The 15,354-nt window shown below is 35.4% G+C and overlaps 1 protein-coding gene across 1 annotated transcript in view; it reads right to left on the reverse strand.

Moving 5' to 3' along the window:
* AGMO (alkylglycerol monooxygenase) overlaps window positions 1-15,354 on the reverse strand; it is a 192,058-nt gene that overhangs the window by 27,309 nt on the left and 149,395 nt on the right. The window contains exons 6-10 of the mRNA XM_042977212.1: window positions 9,233-9,299; window positions 6,304-6,369; window positions 6,133-6,212; window positions 2,788-2,922; window positions 739-855 (exon numbers count right to left, since the gene is read on the reverse strand). Coding sequence (XP_042833146.1) covers window positions 739-855; window positions 2,788-2,922; window positions 6,133-6,212; window positions 6,304-6,369; window positions 9,233-9,299 — 465 coding nt within the window. The remainder of the gene's footprint in view (window positions 1-738; window positions 856-2,787; window positions 2,923-6,132; window positions 6,213-6,303; window positions 6,370-9,232; window positions 9,300-15,354) is intronic.

Consider the following 15,354-nt stretch of genomic DNA (forward strand, 5'->3'; position numbering starts at 1 on the left):
TTTGTGTTTAGAAGTTTAATGTGATTATTAAATGTGCCTTATCATTTTGATAGTCTTGCTTTTTACATTTTCATAATTTTAATTTCTTTTTAATTTCATCTTCTGTATCTTCAAACATACTAAATTTACTAAATTTATATTCTCCTTCAATTTCTAACATCTGTTGTTTTTGAGAGTTTGGGTCTGTTGTTTGTTGTTTCTGCTAATGCTTTGTCATGATGGCTTGCTTTCTCCCAGAATGTTCCTGTGCTTTTTAACTGAGTTCATAATCATTGGAACTTTGTGGGAATACTCTGACACTTGGGTTTAAGGGGATTGCTCCAAGCATGCTTTGAACATGGGTCTTTTAGACACATGAGACCAAATCTGAGAACACTTTAAATTAAACTCTTAGTTTAGGTTTATAAATTGATGGTTAGTATAAATCCCAGACCCATATCTGAATGAGAGTTGGTTTGTGGTTAAAAATTCTCAAGGAAGACTTTTTATTCTGCCTCCCCAAAGCCAAGTCAATATCAATAGCATATAATTTGATAGACAGTCTACACAAGAACATTTTGGGTATAACTAATTTATACTTAATAGTCTAGAAAAAAATAATTTACCTGTTTAAACAGGTGATAGTGCCAACATTAAAGTAGAAATTACAGAAAAGAATAGAGCACAACTATAAAATGGGGAGTTAATTTTCATTTTCAGATAAAGTGACAGATAATATTCTCACAAAGTTTTACTTACAGCTTTATCTGCAAAGGTCTCTTCATAAAATGCTAGCATCAAAGCAAACTGTACAACTGCATATATCTTCAATAGATGAGACACCGATGATGAAAAGGGAACTTCTTTCCCGGTGACCTAGGAAGACAAGAAAGAAGCTTTATTTTGCTCCCTGGCTTATTCTACTCATTGACATTCACACCAAGTAAAGAGGAGATGTGTAAAAGAAAGGAAAAGCTTTGCTACTTTTTTTTCCCAAAATTACTCACATTCTTTTTCATTTTGATAGAAAAACATAAAAGTTCAGAAACTTGTTTTTCATTTCAGAAGCATCATGATTATGATTTAGTCTACTTTATAACAAACTGGTATAATAATTGATTCAGCAACATGTACTGATGACAAATACAACTAAAATGAACATAAAAATATGAATACAGAAATATGTCTAGAATTATACATGAAAGTAAAGAAAAAGAAAAAAATGGAAGGTGATTTTTAGTAGTGGAGATAATCATGCCTGAAAGGGAAATATTACATTATTGGAAACAACTTTCCTAAATTATGGAGTTTCCAAAAAATACCACAACTCTACTTTTATAATGCAAATTTAGGCATAAATATGACTTCAGAGTATTCACTTTGGATTATCTATTGAAAAATAGAAAAAATAATAAATAGATCACAGCAAACTAAACTTTTTAGAGCTAAAATAAAGCAAATTATTTTCATCTATATCAGATTAGCTCATTGTTACATAACTGATTTTGAACATAACTAAAAATATCTGGGAAATTTCAGCAAAGCAGCTTCCATAACTGGATGAAAAAACATCCTCATTTGGATCAAGAGTTTTAAAAAATAACAATATTAAAATTAAAAAAAAGATATTTCCTTATAATATTGGCTAATTTTATACTTACAATTATCTTTGAAACCAACAATAGCTTACCCTTTCTGTTGCTTTCAGGTTACTATTAATGACAGTTATTTTAATAAGGAACTACAATATATATCCTGAAAGGTTGAAAAGAAAATCCTTTTTTTCATCTCTATAAGAATTCCAGATTGAAATTGAATTTTTCATTTGGTTTCCAGGGTTTTAAATCTCCACCTCACTTATTTTTGGGTTTTAATGTGATTTCTGAATTTAATGCTACTGCTGTACCTCAGAATGAATAAGGTTACGATCTAATCTAATAACCACATCATCTTGGTGTGGCTTTTGACCTTCCATTCTAGAGACTTTATTTATTTATTTTTTTTAATTTCAGTATAGTTGACACACAATGTGACATTAGTTTCAGGTATACAACTTAGTGATGTGACAAATTCATACATTATGCTATGTTTGCTACAAGTATAGCTACCATCTATCCTGGTATACTGTTATTACAATATCATTGACTATATTCTTTATGCTGTGACTTTTATTCCTGTGACTTATTCATCCCATAACTGTAAGTCTGTACCTCCTACTCCCCTTCATTCATTGGCTGTGCCAATTTAAATTCCCACCAACAGGATACGGGGATTCTTTTTCTCCACATCTTCACCAGGACTTGTTATTTCTTGTCTTTTTGATTTTAGCCACTCTAACAAGAGTAAGGTGATATCTCATTGTGGTTTTGATTTGCATTTCCCTGATGATTAGTGGTGTTGACCATCTTTTCATTCTTTCATGAACAAAATGAAAGCTAGACTGAAGCATCTTTAAGGCTCCATCTCTAATGTTTTAGGATTCTGTGACCCAGTAACATACGTTTGTGTAGTTTTCGCACTACATAAAGCTTCTTTGCTGTAGGTTTGAGTGGATCTGAAACCTAGCCTCTGCTGCCCTGCCTCCGAACCAGGCTCCCCAGTAAGAGGCAGTGTCATCCTGGGAGAAGGCCCTCCTCTTATCCGCCCCTAGGTGGTACCTACTCAGTAAGTTATGCACCACAGGGCTGTATCTGCCGAAGGGAACATCTTTTTTTTCAGATCTTCATGAAGTCGACATACATACAGGCTGGCTGTCGACCTGACGATATGATACTAATCTTTACCATCACCAACATGAACTCTATTTACCTCTGGGATTTCTTCACTTAGTCCAAGTCTTGGTTTACCTGGACTCCATCCTGGTCCTTTAAATAGGACAGAAAACTTATTGAAGAATCCAGGTGTGGCCCAGAATGTAGTCCATATGTAAACTAAATGGTGGCACTAGAAGAACAAACATAGAGCTTATTTAAAAAAGGAAAAACTCATAACAAAAATATTAAGTACAACTAATCATACATTTTATTTTCTTTATTTACTGTTCAATGACATTTGTATATTTTTTTCTGTAATATACAGGTTATGTGTAATGTGGTTAATGTCGATTAATGTGCAGTTGCATTCCAAATTGTAATTCATTCTATTCATTCTGTGTCCTTTAAGTGTGTTCTTGTCAACATTTCTGAAGTGCCACAAAATTATAATTTTGAAGTTAAAGAAGAGGACAATTATTTAGAAAACAGCACAATAGGAAAAAAAATGAGTTAACAGCTTTACTTCCAATGGAATTAACCAGCACCTTGTGAACTCTACATCCGCATCTAATGATATTCTTTCTAGAGTCTTGCTAAATGGATATTAAAGTTGAACACAGAAACACACAAATATTAAAAATAGCCCTTTATTTGCTGTATTGAGTTATAGACAATCATATCATATTTAAGGAAACATATTCAAAGCCATTTCTGCATCTTTTAGCAGGAATCCACATTCTTTAAATAACACATTTGACATGTGCAGTACTTAAAAGTATGCTCACGCATGAGAAGTACTCAGTAAATATCAGCAATTAGGGTAATTAGACATATATTCCATACATGTGATAATAATGCATCATAGGTTAAAAATAGTCCTAGAGGTTGTACATCAGCTACAGATGCTAGAAATGAGTTCTATTAGAAGTGAAGTAAAAAATTAATGTACAAAGAAGTTTTGGCTCTATGGGAATTTGTGGTCTCATTGGCATTTTCACTGTCTGTTAAAAAATTTAAACTGCTAGGATTATAAAACTGGTTTTAAAATTTCTTGAAACATTACAATAAGTAATGAAGCAATTAATGAACAATGTAGTGTTTAGTGGGGCAGATTTTAAAGCGAATAGAAATTCCAGATGGAAATTTACACTGGGGCTTAATAATAATAATAATAATAATAATACAAAACTTACTGTGCTTAGGAATTATAACATATATTAATATACTTATCTGTTATTTTGAAAACTGACAACATTTCATTGGTCTCATTGTAGACATAGCCATGAGAAATACACGGTGACTTTTTAAAATAAGGAGTACTTTCCCACTTATTTGCCTTCCAATGCCCTTAAAGTCCTGGACTCCAAATGAGAGCAAAGTGAATGTCCTATACCCAATATACAGGGGGGACAAATCCCTCTCCACCCAGTGGAGGTCATCCTCTGTTGCTTTTGATATGTCTGAGGGAAAGGTGAGAAATTTAGCTGAATATAAAGGAATACCAGCGAAAGTAAGTATACGTTTTTGTAGGTTCAAGAACTCCTATTTCACTCAACGTTGGCAATATGACATTTTTGACAATGTGAGAGTCTAGAAGCCTAAGTCTTGTACACAGTTTTGATAAGGAAGTTTTTATATGAGGACAGAGGCCTGGGGAACTGAACCTGACACAGATTCAGCATCAGCTCATAAAAAGTCTAATCATCTGATTTTTGTTTCCCCCAAATCCTGTCATCTAACTCCTTGTGCTGCTAGTGTTGTGCGGTTTTCAGCCTCTCATCTGTCTCAGCGATGATCCCCTTGCCCTCATCAGGAGTGTATGCTCCCATATCCTTGCTACTTAAGGATCAGAAGGAAACAACAGGTTCTGCAGCTCCTGAGAGCTTGTTAGATATACAGAATCTTGGACACAACTCAGAGCCAGTGAACAGAATCTGGGCTAAATTTAGTAAGATTCTTGCATGATTCATATGCACATGAAGTTTCAAAGGCTCCTTTCCAGAGGACAAAGACCAAGCTTTTAATGTCCTTACTACAGAGATAAGACTATACCAACTGAAAAGGTAGTTCTCAATGTATTACTTTTAAATTAATTTCAATTCTATAAAGTTTATTAAGAAAGTACTCTGAAATATTTGCTAATATTCTCCTGAGGGATATAACTTTAGGAATGCCCAACACAGAGAGAGGGAAAGACAGAGAGACAGAGCTGGCCTATAGTTGAGAAGGAAGAAAATGAATAATCAGCTTTTCTCACTTGATAAAAACACCATTCATTTGAAAAGTGGAGGCAATCTGTGACGGCCTTTTCTATGAAGAGGCAGTACAGTGTAAAAGTTAAATTGAGTTAAGCAAGTCTTGGGCTTGGCCTGCAACACTCCTTGGTTATGTCTGAATCTGACAAGCTGTGTATGGCTGGTTCAATTATTTAAATCCTGGGAAATTCAGCCTCACCCACTAAAAAACGAGGATTAAAAAGTATCTCTATGTCATAAGGTTTGAGTAAGAGTTTCATTAAATATGCACGCTGAGCTGCTAGCAATATCCTGTACATAGTAAAAGCTCAAGAAATGTCCATTTATTTTGTTATTTTAACTTCCTTAAAAACTTTTAAGAAATAGGATCAGAGAGCAGACCTGACGGGAACCTGTAATTACTGCCCTTCCCGAATGCTATAATCCTGGTTCTATGTACAGAGCTGTCACTGCCTGACCTCTTCAGCTTCTCAAGCATTCTTATTTTTTTCTCATTTGCTAGTCCCTAACCCCAGGAGTGTTTGTGGTGCTCTGTTGCTGACGGATCGGAGCTTCACAGACATTCCTCATTTCTCTAGTGCCAGCCATTGAGATCAGTGAACAACCAATACCACATGTCTAACAGAAAACTGGTCTGGGGCTACAAGTCTTAGCAGGTGAGGTAATGTGCAGACCTAACCAACTCGTAATAGCTCCTGACATTTAGGTCCAAGTAGAATAGGGCAAAGGCCTCATGTTGAATTTCTAACCAGAGTCATGCGGCCTTGAAGCAAATATTTTTCTTACTGTGGTATCAGCCTTTATAATGCATTTACTACTGTTCCTTCTGAATCCATGAATATATTTCAGGTCTATTCTGAGAAAGAATATGTTTGCTTGAAGGGCTATTTTTGAAAAAAATTCTCTGTAGTAGGTATATTTAAAAGTTCTTAAAATGAGTTGTTTTCAAACACATTTTGCCCAAGTTAATTCAAGATTTTGCTTGAGTGTCAGAGTTACTTCTGGCTTCTTTTATAGTTAAAAAAAAAAATTCTTTTCAGGATAGTGTGAGGTACTTTCACTTTTCAACAACTGATCTTTATTTTAGCTATAAAATTTGTGAAAGGATATAACCAATTCAGAAATAATAAAATCAATTACATTACCTGCACCATGAATGGTTCAAATGTATTAATGGGATGTGTTAGACCATATACAACTTTTTCATTTTCTGCCTCGAATGTCCCTGGAAGATAAACATTAAGGATATGATCTTTGACTTTCTATGAGCTTAGGAGGTAAGTTAATATTTTTATGTTCACATATATTTTACTTACCAAAAATTCTATCCCATATAATAAGAACGCCAGCATAATTTTTGTCAATGCAATAACGGTTTCTGCCTATGACACACAATATTAAAAGAAAAAAAAAGGTTTTGAAAAATGAAGTTATACTTTTGAAACATCTTATTGTATTTTAGAACCCATTCACAAAATTAAGACTTATGCAATAAAATGATTTTCCTAAGAATCTCTTTTCACTGACAACATCAGATTATTTGCTAAGTAAATTGCTTTTATTTTATTTTTTTCCTATTGAGTTAATTTTACCAAAATGACCAGAGAATTCCTTAAAACTACATATATTTGGAATTTCCCCAGATTTCTTTTTCAGAGAGTGAGAGAGAGAGAGAAAAAGAGAGAAAGAAACAATGTGTGTGTGCATACAGGGGAGGGGCAGGGGAGAGGGAGAGAGAGAATCTCGAGCAGGCTCCATACCCAGTGCCAAGTAGGATGCGGTCCTCAATCCCATAATTTTTTAAAAAATGTTTTTGCCCTTAATTTTCCAGTTGTTTAGAAATCTGGCATAATTCTGAGTAATTTTACTTTTTAAAATTTTACTTTTTACTATCAAAGAGTAGTGTGTCTGGTGGCTCAGTCAGTTAAGCTCCCAACTTCAGCTAAGGTCATCATTAAACTGTTCATGAGTTCAAGCCCTGCATCAGGCTCTGTGCTGACAGCTCAGAGCCTGGAACCTGCTTCATATTCTGTGTCTCCCTCTCTCTCTGCTCCCTCCCCACTCCCGCATGCATAGTCTCTCTCTCTCTTAAAAATAATCATTAAAATTTTTTTAAAAAGACTATCAAAGAGTAATAATTAAAAATTAAATGGCCCAGAAAAAGGCAATAGGGAATAAGATAAATAATATATGTGTATTCGCATTTGGTTGATTTTTTTAAATTTTGAAATGAGTTGCTATCTCTACCTCTTCTCTCTGAATCTTTTCCAGGAAAAAAAAATTTCTACTTAGACTGAGACTTTACTATTTATTTTAATCATGAAAGACATAAGTGAAAATTAAATTACCCTTAATTATTTTTATTAACTATTAACTCAAACATATATATTTTTCTTCCAAAGTATTCAAATTATAATTTAAAATGAAATAGTTGGGCATTGTTTCTTTAATAATAAAAAATGCTTAAATATGTACCCCTGTATTCACATAAGTATAAATTAAAGGAAAAATATTAACCTATCAAGCCACTGCTCCAACAAATTCAACTGTCCTCATGTGTCATTTCTTTGTATGCCTTCTATACACGTTAATATATGTTTGAAAGTGAAGACACACAGGACAACCTCTCCAGTCCAAAAGTAGTGTGGGTCTGGCTACACAAACGCACAACCCATTGCTATATATGGGCTAAACAGTGGTTCTTAGTTGGAGGAGAGAACATCTTGCTTCTCAGGGGACATGTGGAAATGTCTGGAGAATTTGTTGAGAGTCACAACTGGGAGGGGATATTATCTGCACTTAGTATGCAGAAACCAAAATCCTACAATACAAAGGGTAGCCCCATTCCTAACCTCCCACCTCCAAGTGAAGAACTATCTGGCCCAAAACATTAATAATGCTGAGGGTAAGAGGTGCCTCGGTGGCTCAGCTGGTTAAGTGACCAACTTCGGCTCAGGTCATGATCTTGCAGTTCCTGGGTTGGAGCCCCACATAGGGCTCTTGCTGACAAAGCCTGAAGCCTGGTTTGGATTCTGTGTCTCCCCGTCTCTCTCCTCCTCCCCTACTCAAGCTGTCTTTCTCAAAAATAAAGAAACATTAAAAAAAATAATAATAACACTGAGGGTAAGAGATGCGAACATAAAACAACAGGAGTGGGAATGTGCTCCAAAGCTAAACAGAGAACACTAGCAACTATTTCTTCTTCAGTATGGATTTATTCTTCTCCACTCCTTATGTTTCCTTTACTGTGAAGGGAGCCCCAAGAGTATAACACCCTGAGTCTCTCCAGCTTCTCGCTAACAATTCTCCTTGGGACCAGGAATGTATGTGGAGTTTGGAAGAGGAAACTGAGCATGTGCAGCCTGACCCCACCCACTTCTTTTCCTTTTGAAGGGAAATGATGGCACTTGTGTTTCTGCTCTTCTCCCTGCCAGGCAGAAAGGAACCCACCCCTTGGGAAGGCAGGTCTGCAGTGTTCCAGCGCTGCCTGTGATGCCTGCAAACTTATGAAAACAGAACAATAGTATTTATTATTTTATTACTGTCTTCCTTTTCTCAGCACTATGTATGTAAGATGTATTCAGGCCATCACAAGTTGCAACAGTTTGGACATGTTTTTTTTGGTATGTAATTCCCCATTATATGAAAAGTCTACAAATTTATCTGTTCTACTGCAATAAGCATTTGAATTTTATCTCTATTTTTTCCATTACGTAAAATGCTGCTATGCACATTCTTATACAGGTCTTTTGGTGCACACATGTAAACAATTCTATTATGTCTTATGCTGGTATCTTTAAACCTTAAGCACTAGTCACATGGGATTTTTTTTCTCTGTCATGCTAATGCAGTTCACAGAATTTAGGCAAAAAGTGAATTTCTGCCTATTAGGCTTTCCTGAAATCGCAACAATTTTCAAGACCAGAGACTTTCTGGTTGTATATAGGAATGACCCTCAACATTGGGTCAGGTGGTACCTTCAACATAGAAAGTGTGTATCCCCTCAGCTGGTTAAGTTGTTTTCCACTACAACTAAGGAGATCTAGACAAAAAGGAAAATCCAAACAAGATTTTTTTCCCCTCCAATCATTGCTTTGGAAAAGAGGCTTGTCCATGTACAATGGAAGACATGATACCTATTTATACACTGAATGGTGACTATGTTGAATAACTGTGATGAAAAGGTACAAAATAATAGTATTTTTAAAGAAATGAATAAGGAGAAAAAAGGTCAAATTTCCTTACCATGATGAACCCGATGATGGCTAGGAGTATTAAGAATCAGTTCCAAAGGACCAAGGTTATTAATGATCTGTTTAAAACAAAAGCAATATTTATACACAGTTATCGATAAATGTGTACGTATATTCACATTAAATTTCCATGTGGGTCAAGAGACATTTCAAGTTTCAAGGTTGACTTCAGAATCAGAAGAAGTTTCTCTGCTTCCTGGGGTTCCTATGAAAATAACAGTAATCTCCTAACTCTATTCTGGGAGGCAGTACAGTAAAAGGTTAAGAGTGATGCTGCCTAAATTCAGCTCCAGGAGCCTCCGTTTATTGCTATGTGATCTTGGGAAAACAACTTAAGCTTTTTATATTCAGTTTCCTCATCTTTCAAATGGAAATATTAAACATATCCACATAATAACATTCTGAGGGTTACAAACAGTACGGTGTTTATATACCAACACTGTCAAGGCACACTTCTCTCACGTCTCCTGTCATTTCATGCTCTTCACCCTTCAACTATGTCTTTGTTGATTAATGGTAACAGCGCATCACTAAAGAAGGGAAGACGTCATATTACATTTGCTTTGCGGTTAGTTGAGAGTTGGTTCACCCAATAATCAGCCATGTTACCTACTGCATTAGGGCGATTCTGCTTATTCAAATAGAATCCTTAATGGTCTTTTACCTGTAGATGTACCATCTTTAAGTCCAATTTACAGGCACAATTAAAAGACAAATGTAGTGGAGCTTTTCAGTCAGTTAAGTGTCTGACTTCAGCCTGGGTCATGATCTTACAGTTTGTGAGTTGAAGCCCTGTGTAGAGCTCTGTGCTAACAGCTCAGAGCCTGGAGCCTGTTTCAGATTCTGTGTCTCTCTCTCTCTCTGTCCCTCTCTGCTCACATTCTGTCTCTCTGTCTCTCTCTCAAAAATAAATAAAGATTAAAAAACATTTTAAGTCAAATATATAAAGGGGTATTTTTTTCTCAATTAAGGACCCTTCAGAATGTGGTCTATAACTCTTTAATGTTATCTCTCAAAATTTCCCAGTGAGAATCCCCATTCCAGGGTCTGCAGATTCCAAGGAGTGTAGGAACGAGGTAGGTGTCATAAAAAAGAGCAGGTCATATAAGACATTTGATATGCTACATTAACTGGAAGCAATATTGGGAACTCTTTTAATTTTGATTACATTATTCTTCCATCAATTATGGCAGATACTAGAATGTTTACTTGAATTATGACCTAGGTCAATTTGTTTAGAGCCTACTAATGACAAAATCAATACATTGTTATATTTTAAGAAATTACTCACCACTAGAGTTACTTTCCATTTATAGGATATATGAGGAAAAAGAGGTAAGTTAGATGATGCTTAGGGGAAAAACATTCACTGACAATGATGATACTTGAATTGGCAACGAGTCAGTGGTACGAGGAAAAAATAGAGAGATGCGACTGCTTAAGATAAAAAGATATTTAAGATACGTAACAACATACTAGATGTAGTATGATGATCTTGTGAGAATACCAATTTGAACAAACCAAACATAAAAGACATTTTATAGGCAATGCGGGATAAGAAAATGATTATATAGAGGGTATTACATAGTAAATAATACTGCTTTTATTGAAAATTATAATGGAGTTTTGTGTAGGGGGAAGTAACTGTTTTTTTAGAGTTGTATAACTGAAGTATACATGACATGAGATCTAAGTTTTGTTGAAAGATGTTTGGCAATGAAAAAAGAAAAAGAAGGATAACTAATGAAAATGAATCAAAATCATAATGATTTTTTTGATTGAAGTGATGGATATACATAATGCACTCTATTGTTCTACTCATCTAAATGTTTGAAAAAATTAAGATAAAATTCTAAATAAAAGAAATACTACTCTAGTAATACAAAGTAATGTTCAGTTACCCAGTTGGAAGTATTAATAGATCTCTAAAGTCCCAAACAGATTTCTAGATTGCAACTCTTTATATAGCAGGGTTTAATGACTTTGGGGCAATCTCTGACACTAAAACACCCAGTTTAAAGTTGCTGTGCAAATGTGAACAGCTGCAGTAGCCACACTGTCCGCAGCTTGTGGGGTCCTATACTCTTGAGGTAAAAGCTGCAGCAATGTTGCCACATGACAGTGCTGCATCTCTCCATAGGGCAGGTGCCACCATCATCTCCTTACTAAACCCATTGTATACACATCTGAACGCAGCAGCCCTTGATTTCCATCCTGTTGCCAGGCTTCTAAGGGATTGTCAGTTTTCATTATGCAACAGACAGAAATGTTTACATGCAAAGGATGTGTAATATTTCATGTCCTATATTGATTTAACCACCCTCCCTCCTTCTTTCTTTTCTTTCTCTCTCTTTCTCTTTTCCTTTCCTTTTCCTTCTCCTTTCCTTTTCTTTCTCTCCTTTCTTTCTTTCTTTCTTTCTTTCTTTCTTTCTTTCTTTCTTTCTTTTGTTCATTCGTTCTCTTCTAGCGTGGTGTTTTATCACCATTTTTAAAGTTATTTCCCTGAAAAATATATTATGAACCCGAAACAACAGAATTTTTGGATAACTCAGAACAGAATTCATTTATACGCAAAGAACTATCGGTATTTTTTTTAATTCCAGGAGTTCAAAATACTGTGAATATGTATAATATGTATAAGGATATCAGACTACATTCCTATCAAATCAGTCACAAAAGATATTATCCCACAAATACAGTACTAACAGCCAGGGATTGGGAAGGGAGTAAGTAGAAATAACCCTGTATTTTACTGGACTCCATTGCTTTGTACTTGGTGGAAAAATATTTGTTAAGAAGAAGGATGGTGATGGATAGAGAACAAGAAAGTGGGGTTTCTCAGCAGTCAGAACATTGAAATCTGATGCTCAGTTCAAGCTTTGTATCTCTGGCAGAATACCAGATGGGAAAGGAGAAAACCATTTTATCCTTGTTTGTCTCTTTGGTGCCTAACATATGTTACAAAAAGAGACAACAAAAGGGGGTGGAGGAGACTATGGTGACCAGCTTCTGCTACCCAGATGCATTTCTGATCCTTGGTCTTGGCGTGTGTGCAGCCAGATTTAAAGCCACACAAATGGTGAGTGCATTCAGATGGCTGGAGTCTTGGCTGAGTGCATTATTTTTTTAATGTCAAGCACTTTTCCTCAAAGAAAATCTTTTGCTCCTGCAGGCTAAAGCATGGTGATATCAATATTGAAAGTCCCCCCCGCCCACTTTTTTTTTTTAAGTTAAAAGCCAAGTACAACACAGGCAACCACAGTCAAATTTCCTGGTAGTGCCTATGAGTACCTTGGAGCTGAGGAAGACCACCTCGGGTGGGAGATGATTCATCATTCAGACAGCCCAGTTAGAACCTCTCTTGTAGAAAACGCTTCTGACTCAGTCATGGAGAAGTCATCAATAATTAATAAGGTTTGAGCATAACGACTTAATTATCGCCCACTTTTGCAAATTCAGTCATTTAGCAATTCAACGACATCTAGCTTTGAACCACTTCCTGAAAATATGTTACTGTGGAAATAATTGCAACTATTCTCATTTTTAGGTAGTTATTTTTTGTCTTGCTTTTTAATATTTAGATGAGTTAATTTAAATGATGGAATTTTCTAACATAGAAGACTTAAAAACAATATAGTCCAATAGTCTGTTATTTAAAAAAAAATTGACATTTGGAAAATTTTAATTATCAGTCCAAGTCAAACAGCTTGGAAGAAGTGCTAAAGTCTTCTTCATTTCAACTCAGGGATTTTCTGTTTTCTATCAAATTGCTTTTAAGAGATACAGAAATAGTTCCATCAAATAAAAGCAATTTAAACTTTTAGAAGTGTCATGGAAAATAACTAAATGCTTTTTTCCCTCATTTCAGCCAAAAGAAATCCAGGTATTTATAAAGAACCCGACACTTCAGATTCTAAACTGTCCCCTCATGGGATTTTAGGCATTTCTGGTGTTTCTTAGATTTCCAAAACAATGATCTAAGTCTTGTATCCTTGTCGTTTTCTTTCAGAATTTTATAACCTGAGAAGCATGGATACCTAGAAAGGCCATCGATGGGCTTCAGAAGGTCAGGAACACCCTAAGTATTATACCAAATTTTATGAATATGTGCCAGTGGGTATTTTTTTCTGGGAGGAAATTGTTATTTTCATCATATACTCAGAGGGATAGATGAGTCCTAGGAGGTTATGAGCCCATGTTGCCAACAAAGGTCTTTAGATTATTTCCTTCACCCTTATTTATAGTGTTTTTAGTTTCCATATTAATAAAACTTGGATACTAATTTCTCATCCAAACTTCGGAAACAGTGACTTAAACATTTTTTCTGCCTATTTCTTGAAATAATTATTTCCCAAAAAACTCATTTCTTGGGCTGTTTTTACTTGTACAATAATAAGTTATTATAAATGAACCAATAATAAATAAAACAATTTTATAATAATAAGCTACTTCAATTCTATCAGTGAAATTTTATCCAGCAGAAGAGCTCTAGGTCATTTGCTAGACTGGTCACATATTCATTTTTCTCCCCACAGTTTATGGCAGGGGTGGGGAAACAGAGTTAAATATAAAATCAGGAGAATAGGAGCCATAAGACACCGTCATCTTTTCATTAAGTCATTTCCCCTCATCAAAAATAAAATGAATTCAAATGAAAGGCCTCTTACAATGAACCAAATGAAGCCCAAAAGATGTGGAATTCAAAGCTGTTTAAACTCTTCATCAAGACCCATTTCCAATGTTCTCTTTCTTCCGCCTAAAAGACCTTAACCTCCTATCTCAACCTGCTGGAATCCTGATCTTCCTTTAAGACACACCTAGATTTTGAAACATTCTTCTTGATTTTTCCAATGAGAATTTTCTTTGTCTTTCTCTGAATACATATTGAGGCATCACTAATTTTTATGTCATGCTGTTCTGATATCTAGTTATTCATGTTCACTTCTTATACAATATTGAAAGTTCATTGAGGACAGAAACTCTAACTCAAGCCTCTTTGCTTCTCACAGCACATGCAACACTGCCTTGCATATAGTGACAGCCGAACAAGATTATATTGATAAATCCCCCTCACTGCCCTCCATGCCCTTTCACCTTTATATCAGTGGTTCTCAAATGGGGATGATTGTGCTTCCGGGGAACATTTGGCAATGTTTGGAGATACTTTGGGCTGTCACAAATGGAGGAAGTGCTACTGTAATTTAGTGATTAGTGGATTTTAGTGCTGCTAAACATCCTACAATGCACAGGACAGTACTCCAAAATAAGAATGATCTGCCCCAAAGGTTGATAATCCCTTCTGCTTCATAGGTATACATGTCTTGCTGCACCTCAGTCTTTTTGTTATTCAGGAGGGAAGCATTGTATAATTTTTGTCTTCCAGTTTGGAAACGAGGGAAGGGTGCATTAGCGAATTCCCAATCTCTAGAGACCAAACTGAGTCTGGAGTGCCCTTGGCGATTAAAGCCCGGAGAGCGAGTCCAAACAGATCTTTGATCTAGTGAATTGGAAAATTAAGATAAATAGCTAAAATGAAAGGGCCAAAAACTAGTAATAACAACAAACAAACAAAAACTAAAAACATATACAATCAGAGAACGGATAATGGGAGAGTTGAATTCCGGTGATCATTGGCAGGTGAATTTCTTGAATTATTTTTATGTTCTCTCAGTACAGGTTTGTGAGGGCTTCAGTTTCAGTTGAAAGGACCCAGAGATAGAAAATTTAATTCCCATATCACCAAATGATTCTGAAATGTCTTTTTAGAGTTCTTACGACCTTCCTCCCCACTTGCCCTGCAGTCACATTTTGAGTGAGTTGAATAACTCAGAGGCCTAAAGGTTAATGAAACTTCCATTGTATCTAAGTTACCAGTGGGAATAATATTGCTTTAGAAATTGATAAAGTGACTACATGTGGTAAATCAAATAATTAAATGCCTGCTATGAACTGGTTGCAATTAATTCCTTCCACATTATAGCTCTCAGGAGTTTTTTGATTACCTTACATCCCCTGAAAAACATACATCTGTAGGTCTTTCCAAATGAAATTGATAAATCACTTAGAGTTGAACTCTGTAAAGCATCAAAGTAAATGTTCTAAATTAATGTCCTG

The sequence above is a fragment of the Panthera tigris genome, chromosome A2 (assembly GCF_018350195.1).
Source record: "Panthera tigris isolate Pti1 chromosome A2, P.tigris_Pti1_mat1.1, whole genome shotgun sequence".
NCBI lineage: Eukaryota > Metazoa > Chordata > Mammalia > Carnivora > Felidae > Panthera > Panthera tigris.